General features: G+C 47.0%; 1 protein-coding gene across 2 annotated transcripts in view; it reads left to right on the top strand.

Moving 5' to 3' along the window:
* The window catches only part of CACNA1H (calcium voltage-gated channel subunit alpha1 H), a 581,666-nt gene that overhangs the window by 440,038 nt on the left and 128,906 nt on the right, over nucleotides 1-12,722 (top strand). For both annotated transcript variants that reach the window (XM_039490763.1, XM_039490762.1), the window contains exons 11-12: nucleotides 7,248-7,340; nucleotides 9,930-10,719. In XM_039490763.1, the coding sequence (XP_039346697.1) occupies nucleotides 7,248-7,340; nucleotides 9,930-10,719 (883 nt within the window). The remainder of the gene's footprint in view (nucleotides 1-7,247; nucleotides 7,341-9,929; nucleotides 10,720-12,722) is intronic.

Here is a 12,722-nt window from a genome sequence, read left to right as displayed (position 1 = left end):
CCCATAGAGATTACTTAACAGCGTGTGTCATGAGGAAATAATTAAAATTATGAAATGAACTTGAAAAATATAGTTCATGATTTGATTAGCTGCCAAGCACTCTGCATCGGAAAAGTAATACTCCATTATTCACTGGTCAGAGCTTGTTAGCCAAATCAATATGCCCATGAAAGGGCAAAATCCATAGAAAAAGGGCCTTCAAAAATGCATGCTAAAGGCCGTGTAAATTTACTGAGAGCACTATGGTAATTAATTAGCTCCCACAGTTTATGATATCTTCGAAACTCGTCTTGACAAGGTTCATAAAATCCTCCTAGTAGGGCCAGCAAAATTGAGAGATAAGCAGTGTGAAAAATAGAGCAGATCACAGACTCTCTGTCCAATCAAAATAATGGATTTTGATCCAGATAGTCTCCATCTTGCACAAAAAGAAACCCGCTTGAGCAGATAGAAAGGCTGAGTGGAAATGTGTATATTTGAATATATATGTAAATATTGACTGATACATCAATTAAGATGATCCTGGCATGCAAGGATCCCAAAACGTTTTGCAAATGTTTAGGATTCAATCCTGCGTTAGACCCTGATTCAGAAAGGCAAGCGTATGCTTAAGTGCTTTGCTGAATCAGGTCCTAAACTTTTGAAATGAACAAGCAAGGGACTTGACTAAGGTGTCAGAGCAGGAAATAGAACCCAGGAGTGCAGGCTTCTAGTTCCTTGATCTAACTATTAGGCAGCATTTTCCTCTCAAACATCGTAAGGACGGCTCTACAAGTCAAGCTAGCTCAAGTGATTACAAAAGCAGAGTTTTCCAGTGTTTAAGGTCTAGTGTCAGGGATGAGGCCAGAATTTCATAGGCCAGGCATTTAGTACTTCGCTTGTAGGCTTCCCTTCACAAGGTAGTTTTTGCCAACTTCTCCATTGATTAGCAGGACTTCAAGGTTCATTTCTATCTGCAGCCGTCTGTCTGGCACTCACCCGTAGTGCTTTATACTATACAGAGAAGACTTAAGTGTTTCAAAAGTAACATTGACTTTCCTAGTTAAAGGAGTTTATGGGGCTTGGGTTTTTTTTCCCCTCTTACAAAAAGTGACACTAAAGAGAAGAAAAACCTGACCTCAAACTGGGCAGTGGCCAAGTCTCTGCATACACTTTGGCAGAGCTCGGAGACACTGCTTTGATGGTGAAAACTTGTAGACGCGCAGTAAGAAATAATTCCGGAAAGAGAGTTAAAGTGATCTGGCGACTGACAGAGAAAAACTAGGTAAACTGTCTCCCATTGAACAGCGAGGATGCCTGAGTTAATAGGTACTGGCTTTAATCTACATCTCTCCCTTATGACTTTAGATCTAAAATCTTAGGCTTTGGCTACACTTGCATTTCAAAGCGCTGCTGCGGCAGCGCTTTGAAGCGCTAAGTGTAGTCAAAGCGCCAGCGCTGGGAGAAAACTCTCCCAGCGCTGTCCGTACTCCACCTCCCTGTGAGGAATAACGGACAGCGCTGGGAGCGCGGCTCCCAGCGCTGGGGCTTTGACTACACTGGCGCTTTGTAGCGCCGCAATTTGCAGCGCTGCAGAGGGTGTGTTTTCACACCCTGCTTCAGCGCTGCAAATTTGTAAGTGTAGCCAAGCCCTTAGGCTGATTCTGACTGACTTGAACAGAAGGCCTGATTCTGCTCCCACTTACACTGCTATAAATCAATGGCATTAGGACAGTGTAAATATAACAGGAGAGTCAGTCCCAGGATAACTGCGATTTCGTCTTCACTACAAAGTTTTGCCAGCCTAGCAATGTCAGGAAGGGGTGTGAAACACTCATAACCCCTAGCAAAAACCCTAGTGTAGACACAAAGAATCCTTTTGCCAGTATATCTTACGTTGTTCAAGGAGGTGATTTAACTGCACCTCCAACTCCTCCTTTTGTTGGTATAACCTGCCTCTCCACTAGAGGCTTTGCCGGCATAGTTTATCTCAGTATGCCTATGGCAGCAGAGCATTTGTAGTGTAGACAAGCTCTAAGGGAGGGATTGTGTACACATTGCGTTAGTCTGCACCAGAAGGGTACACATTTTAATCCGCACTAGCATATCGTGCGCTAAGTGGCCCCTATGAACCCTGGTGGCACCAACGAAAAGTTTCCCTACTGCACAGTAACATAGGTCTGTTTGAAACTGGGCTACATTAGTGCATACTGGGGAGCTTTTAGTGCATGCCAGCAGGATCCACATGGGCCTGTTATTGTGTGACACGCTAGTGTGGACTAAAATGTATACCCCACTGGTGTGGACTAAAGCACCGTGTAATCAGGCCCAGAGAGACTTTGTTGTTGTGATTCTCTTCTCTCGCCCATTGCGCACCAGTATAATGCCATTGAGTAACTCCTGATATAGGGCCGGATGCAAAGCAAAAGGAAGTCGAAGCGTGTCTCTCCGTTAGCTCCAGTGAGCTTTGGGCCAAGTCCTTGCACTGATGTGAGCAGAGGATCAGGCCCTAGCGTGTCAATTGCTGGGACAGGATGCAGGGTTTTAGCACCCACTTCTGTTGGGGTTTGGGTGGTTTAATCCACCCCTCACCAAGCTGAAAACATACAGATGAGAGTTAAGGGAGTGGTGAAAGCAGGCAGGGATAATCCAGGCTCCGTCCTATAGGACCTTCATCTGCCTTGCATGACAGTCCCCATTTTCTGCCCAGGTCTTCATAACCTAAATCCCTTCCTGATGCTAAGGGGGCAGCTTTTCTTTCCCTCTCCATCTCCAGCATGTTATTGCAATCGGCAGCGCCCTAGCTTGCCAATCATCTTAATTGAATCTTTCAGCTATTTCCCTCCAGCTGCCGTTTTTGGTTTGCTGCGTATCTCGCACAAATCTTTTTCATCAGAGCAGAATTAGGAAACGTGTTTCTTGCTGCCTTATCTCTGTTGATAAATAATTGCATGTTGCATCTACGGGAGGCTTTGAACTGGTACATTTTGGAGGGGCTGTTTAATATGTCTGTCTGTGAACGATTCTGACTTGAACTGAATTTAATTATTGAGCATGGATTGACATGATTGCAAAGCACAGGGAAAGGTGCTTTGGGTCCTTGGAAGATATTTAAAAGGGGCTTGGAGGAACAAGTGGGGATAGTGTCAACTGGGTTAATCACATTGGAGACTGGAAGTGGGAGGGGAGTAATTGCCATTGGATAGAGTAGGTGATATGACATTCAGGGTGCCCGGAGTGGGAGTCACAAGCAGTACAGTGCTGAAAAAAAATCTGATTTTTACGGGCAATATAGAGTATTCTTGACCTAATCGCCAACTTTTTGGTCTGGGGACATAAATAAGGGATCAGATTCTGTTTTCCAATGGGCACCGTCAATCCAGAGCAATCCCATGAAAGTTAAGAGAGTTACTCTGGATTTACAGCAGTGTACTCTGGAATTTCACTATGGGCAGCTGAGTTTCTTCCTAAGAATCAACCTGTGTAGTTCATTTTATCTAAACCAGTGATGGACAAAAGCCTCGAGGCCTGATTCCCCCTATAAAGGGACATTAAAACAGGTGAAAATTCTATTTTGAGCCTTTACACTGCCAGTGTCGCCTAAAGGGGCCTTAATGTAAATGAGAGGCTCTAAAAGTATAGAGGCTTCTTTCAGCTCAGACAAGCATCCATGTGGTGGACTTTCCCCTACCTATATGATTAGAAAAAGTAGCTGGACATCTTGTGAGGACCAAGCTTGCTGTTGAGATTTCCAGTGGTTCCTGGTTCCAGCCACCTTAGAAATCCCTCAGGAATAAACTTTCCAAGGGCATTTCTCCACTTGACATTGTGTGTGCATTGTAAGAATGAATCCACCAGGAGCCAGTCACGTCTGCATCACTTTGTTTTGCAAACGACTCAGCAAGGTGAGTCCTAATGACATGTTGAATATTCTGGGAGTTGGGTGAGTGTTTTCGGCCCGCTGCAGCAGAAATCTGGTGTGTCGATTGACAGCAGTTGGAAATGATGTGTAATGCACGAGAAAAAAAACCCTCTATTAATGTAACGATTCAGTTCTCCCTCCACGCACACTCCTGAGTTCCTGAAGCTGTTTCTCAGGCACTGCACTTCATAGCGCCTCAAGAATTGGACCGCAGAGCAGCCCTCCTTGAGATGCCTCTGCCATTTAATCATTTTACTACATTCGATTTGAGGTTTGGCAGCCAAACTCCCATTCAGTGAAGAGGTATATCCAATATGTTTTGGGTCCCTGGGCTCATTTTTCATCACCAAGTGTAAACGGATAGAACACCTGTTACCACAGCTGTTACAGCGCGACTCCAAAAGACTCACTGAAAGAAGGGAGAGAAATAAAATAAAATCTTGAGCACTACAGGGGAGCCCGCCTTCTTGGGTAACTGGCAGCAGTTTGATATACAGTAAAAACTGTGTTCTCTGGCACTTTATCAACCAAAAAGCTCTAGAAACCGGCATTTCTGATATCTCCCTATACAAATCTTCAATAAGGTTGCCAGGTGTCCAGGAACACCTGGTCGAAAAGGGACCCTGGCAGTTCCAATCAGCAGTGCTGACTGGGCCGTTAAAAGTCTGGTTGGTGCAGGGCCGGCAGGCTCCCTGCTTGGCTCCTTATGGTTCTCCAGAAGTGGCAACATGTCTACTGTTCCTAGGCAGAGAAACGGCCACGGGGGGTCCGTGCGTTGCCCTGCCCTGAGTGCTGGCTCCGCAGCTCCCATTGGCCAGGAGCAACGGCCAATGGGAGCTGTGGAGATGGTACCTGCAGGCAGAGGCAGCGTGTAGAGCCACCTGACCACACCTCTGCCTAGGAGCTGAGGGACATGTCACCGCTTGCGGTAGCTGCCCGAAGTGAGTGCCGACCAGATTCCGCACCCCGAAACCCCTCCCATGCCCTAACCCCTGCCCTGAGCCCCTCCCGCATTCAAACTCCCTCCCAGAGCCCACGCCCTGCACCCCCTCCCACACCCCATCCCTAAGACCCCTCCCGCACCCAACCTCCCTCCCTCCATTGGTAAGTATAACACTTAGTCAACCAGAATTTTTGACTAACCAGAACCCCCCATGCCCCCAACATGCCAGATAACAAAGCTTTTGCTGTACTACCGTGCTGCCTGCCAACTTGATCTTCTTGGATTCCCTGTGAAACAGCACAAGTAATTAGTGCTGGAGACAATCCTCTGCCTGGCATGGCACATGCCTGCCAGGGACTCAGATGAAAGAAATTTTGTTCTGTGCAAATGTTTCGACCACATTCAACACAAGGCAGAAAACAGCAGATTCAGAGCCTGAGCCTGCTGTCATGTCAGATTTACACCACTGAATCGGATAGAGGTACTCTTGACTTCCAGTGACTGAAGCGAGAGGAGAATCAGGTGCATGTAGTTTTCTGTCTCTTTAAACTATCTCCCCTTCAGCACATGTGTAAAATAAGGGCGAGATATGTGAAGAGAGAAGATGATCAAAACTTTCTATTCCGCCAGGTTTGGGGTGAGCCTGGGTACAGTGTTGTGAGAACACTGACAGTCATGCTGTTGCATAGAAAATCAAACAACAAGGACCCATGTTTATTTCAGCTCCATTAGAAAAACAAAGGAGGAAAGGAGCTACATACCGATGGGTATGTCTACATTGCAATGTAATCTTAGGGTTAGTGGAACTCGAGTCAGTGGACTCTGGGTTAGAGAACCCAGGGCTCAAGCATCTACACTGATTGTCAAACCTAGGTTGAGAATTTTCTAACCCAGGCGTGAACCCGGGGCTCCAGCATCCCCACTGCAGTACGCAGACCTGAATCCAACCATCAATATCCCAGATTTCCTTGCGCCCTCCCAAAATGTGGCCACTCCAGCCCTTTGTTCGTGGTGCAGCATGGGAAAACTTGACTGTCCACCAAACTTCATGTCCAGAAGACAAAGAAAGTTGGCCCATAGGATTGTGGGATACTTCTGACAGGCTCCCAAAGCACAAGTCCAGTGGGGCTGCATCTACACTGCAAAGCAATAGGGTTTGAACCCCGTATCCTGGCTTGACTCAGGCTCAGAACCTTCATCCCTTTGGGGTGCTGAGACCCTGGGTCCAAGCCCTGGGTTAGCGCGATTTATGTGTGGACAGAAGGAAGGTTAGGCTTGAGCTTGAGTTTGAACCCTGGGCTTACACTGCAGTGTAGACAGACCCTATATTCCTAGCACAGGCAATTCTCCCACTTTAAGGCTACTTATACAATACCAACTACAGTGGAAGAAGTCAGACTGACTCTCTCTCAATAGCTGTAACCAGAACTTTGCATAGAGTCCTTTTATAATCTACCTGCCGATATGCCTATATGCTGCGTATTAGGCCTGATTCTGATCTCATTCACACCAGTGTCAATCAAGCGTAACTGTATGACTATCGAGGATCTCAGTTACCCCATTTCAAATGTGGTGTAAATCTGGAGGAATGTCATCAAAGTCAATGGCGCCAGTCCAAGTATGTGCTGGTGTATAACCGAGGACAGAATTTGGCCCTGTGTCTAGTTTACTGCCAGTAAATTCATAATCAGGTGTATTGATTGTGCAAAAAAGGCAGGATCAGACCTAGCACAGGGTGTGAAATGTTGCAATGAATGTTAGCCTGCATTTTAATTAAATAAATAGCTTGGATGATGCAGCGGCTGTTACTTCGCTCTGAACACTGGCTGCTTAGTGTTAATTAAATCCTCAGCTCCTTTCCTAAGCAATAGGAGAATGAAAACACAAGGATGTAATTGATTCACAATTTAATTTAAGTAACTTTCTTTCGTTCAAATAGTTTGCCTCAGCACCAACAATAATGCAATTTTAACATTAAGCTTTGGAGTAGATATTACAAAGAACGGAGTTAAAAAAATAGCACCTCTTTAAAATCAGGAGCCTCTCACTTTAAGTGTAATGGAACCAATAGACCAAGGTAGATTTCATGTCCCTGTCTGTATCTTTGCAGCAGCTCCGTCTGTAAGTTCTGCTTTGCACTGGCTCTGAACCGGTGCTTCAGCTGTTTCATTGTGTTGTTTTATCAGTTTGAATCATGCTCGATTCCTTTGAAACCTTAGGCCAGTCTCTTGGCCACATGTGTAGCACTTATTACTGTGATGCTAAGCCAGCTAGGAAAGAATTACTGCGAGAACATTGACAGACTTTGCAAAGTGATAAGTAACAGGCGTCGGCAGAAGTTTGACATTAACTTTGATCCTAATTGTAACTTGTTCTTTTTTCCTCTTCTTTCTCTCCCCGTAGGTTATAACCCTGGAAGGATGGGTTGACATCATGTATTATGTTATGGATGCACATTCTTTTTACAATTTTATATATTTTATATTGCTTATAATAGTAAGTATGACTCACTGGCCACGCGCACTCTCCCGCCCCTCGTTGTTAAAGTTGTGTCAGGGCCCTTTCTTGGAGAAGAGTCAGATGCTGTGCTGATGACCCTGTCAGCGTGTCATTCGGGCTACGAGGGCGAACCCTGGGTGTCATCATAAAGGTTGTTTTACTGCTGCGGGTGGGAGATTATGCCACAAAAAGCTCTGTCCTTCTTAGCAACATAAATATGATTGCTGCAGCTTGTCAAACCATACAGGCCCCTCCCCTCTCTCTCTCTCGCTCTCCGAGTCTTGATCTTATAACCTTGACTTCTCCTAGCTGTTGTGCCTCATTGCCAGGACTGCTAACGAGAATAAGCAGCACACGTCTCTTGCTTCCCACTCCCCAGCCTCCTTGACATTCCAGAAGGCAATTTGTTTATATTAGAAAGGAACTACTTGTGTAGAACCCCAGACGCCGGATTATCCTTTATTAGCAGAAATGTCTCCTGCAAGATGTCCTGAGACATCTACGCAGCAGCTATAGGTGTAATTTCCAGCACTTATAGAAATACATGCACTTGCTTTTCATCTACTATGCTCTAGTGGTTAGTGCATAGGACTGGGAATCAGGAGACCTGGACTTCTATTCGGGACTCCCTCAAACATTTCTGCCTGTTCATAGCCCTTCAGAAAAACCAGAAGGTGACTAATTGGGGCTGAGGGTGACACTCTTAGTTCTTCCTAGAGGGCGCCCAGGCTGATGCTAAAGATTGGAGATAATCACTGTATATCAGTAAGGCATTGATTGCTCCAGAGGAGGCATGGAACAATGGCCCAAATTAAATCCATAGATGTACTGCAGAGCCCAGCACACAGGCAATGGCACCTTGAGTCTATCTCTTGACATCAGTCACTTGTAAGTCTCGGTGCATTGGTTCTCGTAACAGGAATGCTGGACGTTTCCCCGAGGTTGATCTTTTGCAGTGTGCTAACCAGGGAAATGAGAGGGAAAGGCAGGGAGAGAAGGGGTGAAGCCAGAATGACACTGTACCCACCAGAATGGCCTTCAGCAAAGCAAAGAGAGGAGGCGTCAGTTGTGTCCTGTCCTTTTGGAGAACCTCAAAATCCCTTATGAGTTCCACTACCCTTGACTAGCCCTGTCTTCCTCCTCTTAGAAGGATACTATGTGCCCGTCAGGCAATGTTACCTGAATAGAAGGCAATTAATCCTTCCTTCTCCCCAGGAAATGTAAGGCCAATCCTGGTCCCAGTCACCGGACTGGAGAAAGGTCTTAGGACAGTAGCTAGGATGCAGACTAACTCAAACAGTAAGATGCTTCGTTCGAGCACGTACCTGGAAAGCCCAGACATCAAGTGGTGCTTTTATTTTAGTTAATGGACTGATTTCAGTGCACCTGTGGCAGTGTCTCTGGGCGCCAGTGAAAACCACGCCCACCGTAGATGAATATGCATATATAGCTCCGAGTGGGGGTAAGCCAGTGAGTGGACCCACTGGATGGGGAAGGGCCAATAAAGATCCTAACTCTACAGGTTATATCACCTCGCTTTCCTCAGGCCTTGCTTTATTTCCACAAACAAACCGCATCAACTCAACCTCTGGGTAACGACCGCACAAGGACTTTCCAGCATCAGCCAGCTGGGAGGAGAGTGGGTGATGTCTACACTGCAGCTGTAGGTGTAATTCCCAGCGCAGGTAGATGTATGTGCACTAGCTTTGCACACTAAAAATAGCAGTGTAGCCACCATGGCACAGGCAACAGGGTGGGCTAGACACGTGAGAACATACCAAGGGTTTTGGGTGGAATTGTACTGGGGCCACTGCCCTTCCTGCTGGCCGCACCACCGCAGCTACACTGTATTTTTAGTGTGCCACCTCGATCAGAGCTAGCGCAGGTATGTCTACCCAAGCTGGAAATTACAGCTCCAGTGTAGACATACCCTTTGTCTCCTTAGCACCAGCTTCCCCTTTCCTTTTATGACCGTGCCCGGATCAGCTATGTGACCGGCAGGCATTTATTAACTGCTGGTGCACTGGAGCACCCTTACTCTTGGTTATGAGGGGCTAAACCTGAAAGGACTCTCCAGATGGGGGGTTGAATCCTGGCTGGTGTCTCAGAAATCAGAGCACATCATGCCGATAGGTAAGTGAGTTAAAAGGAAGAGGGGACATATTGGCAGTTCCAGTACAAGAGAGAGTGTGAAACACAAACTACAGAACTTCCTCTCTGCATGTTGGCCAGCTGCTTGCTAGTTAAATGATGTATTTCTCAGCAGTACTTTGGTTAAATTTTGTTTTGTAGGTCCCACTATAACCTATGTCAGTCTTGGGTTTGAGGGGCGGGTGTTTAAAAGTAAAGATCTCCCTTGTTGCCGCTGAAATAGCTTAGAAGAGCGTAAGTGCAAATCTAAAACCTTTAGTGTATTTAATACAGCACTTGGTTCTCCAGCAGCAGACCTGGGTATTCAGCATGATGGGCAAATCCTGGTATTAAAATGAGCCCAGCAAATATTGCGACTCCCCTGGGGGCAATTTGGTGTATTTGGTGGGTGCCTCTTGGTAAAATTGCTGATTCCTCTCTTCTTGGCTTCCCCAGGTTGGTTCTTTCTTCATGATTAACTTGTGCCTGGTTGTGATAGCAACACAGTTTTCTGAAACAAAGCAGCGGGAGAACCAGCTGATGAAGGAGCAGCGTGCCCGCTACCTCTCCAATGACAGCACAATCGCCAGCTTCTCGGAGCCGGGCAGCTGCTACGATGAGCTTCTCAAATATATCTGCCACATCTTCAGGAAGGTAAAGCGGCGGACGTTACGTCTGTACAACAACTGGCAGAGCAAGCGCCGGAAAAAGGTCAACCCCAACAGCGCCCCCAATGGGCAAAGCCGCAGAAGCAAAAAACGCATCACCTCCATCCACCACCTCATCCACCACCATCACCACCATCACCACCACTACCACATCAGCAATGGGAGCCCTCGGGGGCTACGTTCCAACCCTGAGATCTGTGACCTGGAGCTGAAGGTCATGCAGTCTGGGAGCCAACTGATGCTTCCGTCTCCATCCCCCAACCTGCATAGCCCTCCTCCTCATCTGGATTCAGAGTCTGTCCATAGCATTTACCATGCCGACTGCCACGTCGAAGGACCCCAGGTGAAATGCAAGTCTTCCAATGCCCCTGCAAGTATTAAACTGACCGCTGGGCTCACCACCAACCATGGAAATATGAATTATCCAACCATCTTGCCTTCTCCAGCTAGCAAAGCCAGTTCTGCCCCGGTACCCAAAGGGAAGAAAAGTGGCAGCAGCCCTGTGGCCATGGTTAATAGCCCAGTGAGTTTGAATGCAGCTCCTTTTGAGAAGCTCCGTCAACTGATGGGAGAACATGGTAAGGACAAAGGACTTGATGTCCTGCTTGGAATCAGTGGGCAAGGGGTGAATGGTCAGATGAGATTTGTACGAAAGAGTCTTCACGGGCTAACTGGAGCCCAAATTCATATCTTCATGGGAGCTCTGACCTGCCTTATAACTGGAGATGGGTGAACCTCACAGGGGTCAGGTTTAGGGTAGCCAAGCGCCCAAGAGTTTGCATGCTTGTCTAAAGCCCGTCAGAATTAGCCCAACATCTTGGTTCTGCGAAATGGAGCCTGAAGACTGAGAACAGGCTTTGTATGGGGCCCTATTGAAACCCAGAGGAAAATAAAAATCCTGGGGAGAAAAAATGAAGCCAGCGCTTAGCTGTGGGTGAAGGGTCAGACTGGTTCTTAGTCGGTCAGAATCAGTTTGACCATTTCTCATGATGAGCCCCAGTCCTCACTTAAGCTAGTGGGGAATCCTGGGTGGACTGCAGGGTTTGGGTCAGTGAGGTTGCATCCGGCTCTAGTGCAGCTGTAAACTTTCTCACCTGTCCCTCTCCCCTCTGATTTCCAGAAAGTTGTGCCCGCAAAATTGGATTCAGGGCAGCATGTACTTTGGGCTCCTATTTTATATTTGTTTGTTTGTTTTTTGACATATAAAATGCCCCCTTCCCCCACTGAGACCTGCGGCAACTCAATGCAAAAATCAAGGATTGTTAATCATGGAGGCTGTATTGGGACAAGGTGGGGGAACGGATGAAATCTCGGGAGCAGTGACATGAGGACAAAGCCAGGAAAGGCGCAGGGCACTAACTGGAGAGCAGATGAGCGCACACAGGAGATTTCCTGAACAGTGTAAGCGGAGAAGCCAGGAATAAGGCAAGTTCGGGGCTGTACACTTTGTTATGCTCTGCCTTCTGCCGGCTGGCTGGTTTGAAGTACGCAGTGTGAATGCGCAGACAGCAAGCCCTAAGCAAGACTGACCGCCTCTTTCTCACTGCTGCAAAACAAACAGCTTGTCGCTTTGCACCCAGAGAACAGCGTTTCCTGGACTTTCCCTCTTCGCTCCCACCCAAAATGAAAATTCACTGCCTGGAATCCGGTCTCCAGTGCGGCAGTGATGAATGAGGATAGAATGGGCCTGAGGAAACCTCCTGTAAAGCATCTGGTCCTGCAAATCAGCAGCCTGGCAGGTTCTGCTCCGAGCAGAAGCAGCCGGCCCTGGTGGCTTCGTTTATTTCTGATCTTTTGTCCCTGACGTTACAAGCCGAATGTGAAACCCTCAGTCTTGCTCCTTGTCAGCCTCTGATAAACTGATTTATCAAAGTAAACCACTGCCTTTGGAGTAGTTTCTCTTGCTGTTCTGTGCATATCCCCCTGGGCAGCTGGCTTCCAAGGAAAGCTTGGATGTCAGCTGTCTATGCTGCATGAGTTTCGCCCTGTGTGCAGACTGCATTGCACCTCTTTTGGCACATTTCTCGAGGCTTTGGTTAAAAGGGAAGAGTCCAATCTACATGCTGCACCATTCCATGTGCTCATTCGCAAAAGGGGACAGGAAAATGAATCTCCATAAATGAAAAGAAAGATGGAAAGAGAAGAGACCCCAAACCCTGCTCTTGTTCCACAGGGGATCTCCTGGGAGCAGAACCTGTGGGGTTCTGCTGTGCAGTGGGGAGCGGTAGGGTTGCTATATGCTAGTAGTCAACAGAGGGATGTGGGAGCAGCAGAGCCACATAAGTCTGGATCCTCTAGTCTTCCCCTGTTTTCCATTTTTCCCTGCACAGAGGAATGTGCTAGGGCTGCAAAGCTACTGCAGACTCAGAGCTCTTTTAAATCAGGGAAACGACGGCATTAACGTTGAACATGCACATATCTTATGAACTCTTTCAACATACGTATCACTAATTGTACGTTGTGTGTGGCCACATTCAGCAGTGCTGACTCTCACGGTTTTATTGTGAGTTTCATAATATTTGTTGCTTTTCTGAAAACCCCAGCTGCTGGAATCATGGGATTATGAGACTTTTAGTTTCCT

This window comes from Mauremys reevesii, linkage group 10 (assembly GCF_016161935.1).
Source record: "Mauremys reevesii isolate NIE-2019 linkage group 10, ASM1616193v1, whole genome shotgun sequence".
Classification (NCBI taxonomy): Eukaryota; Metazoa; Chordata; order Testudines; family Geoemydidae; genus Mauremys; species Mauremys reevesii.
This window is presented reverse-complemented; position numbering and strand designations above follow the sequence as displayed.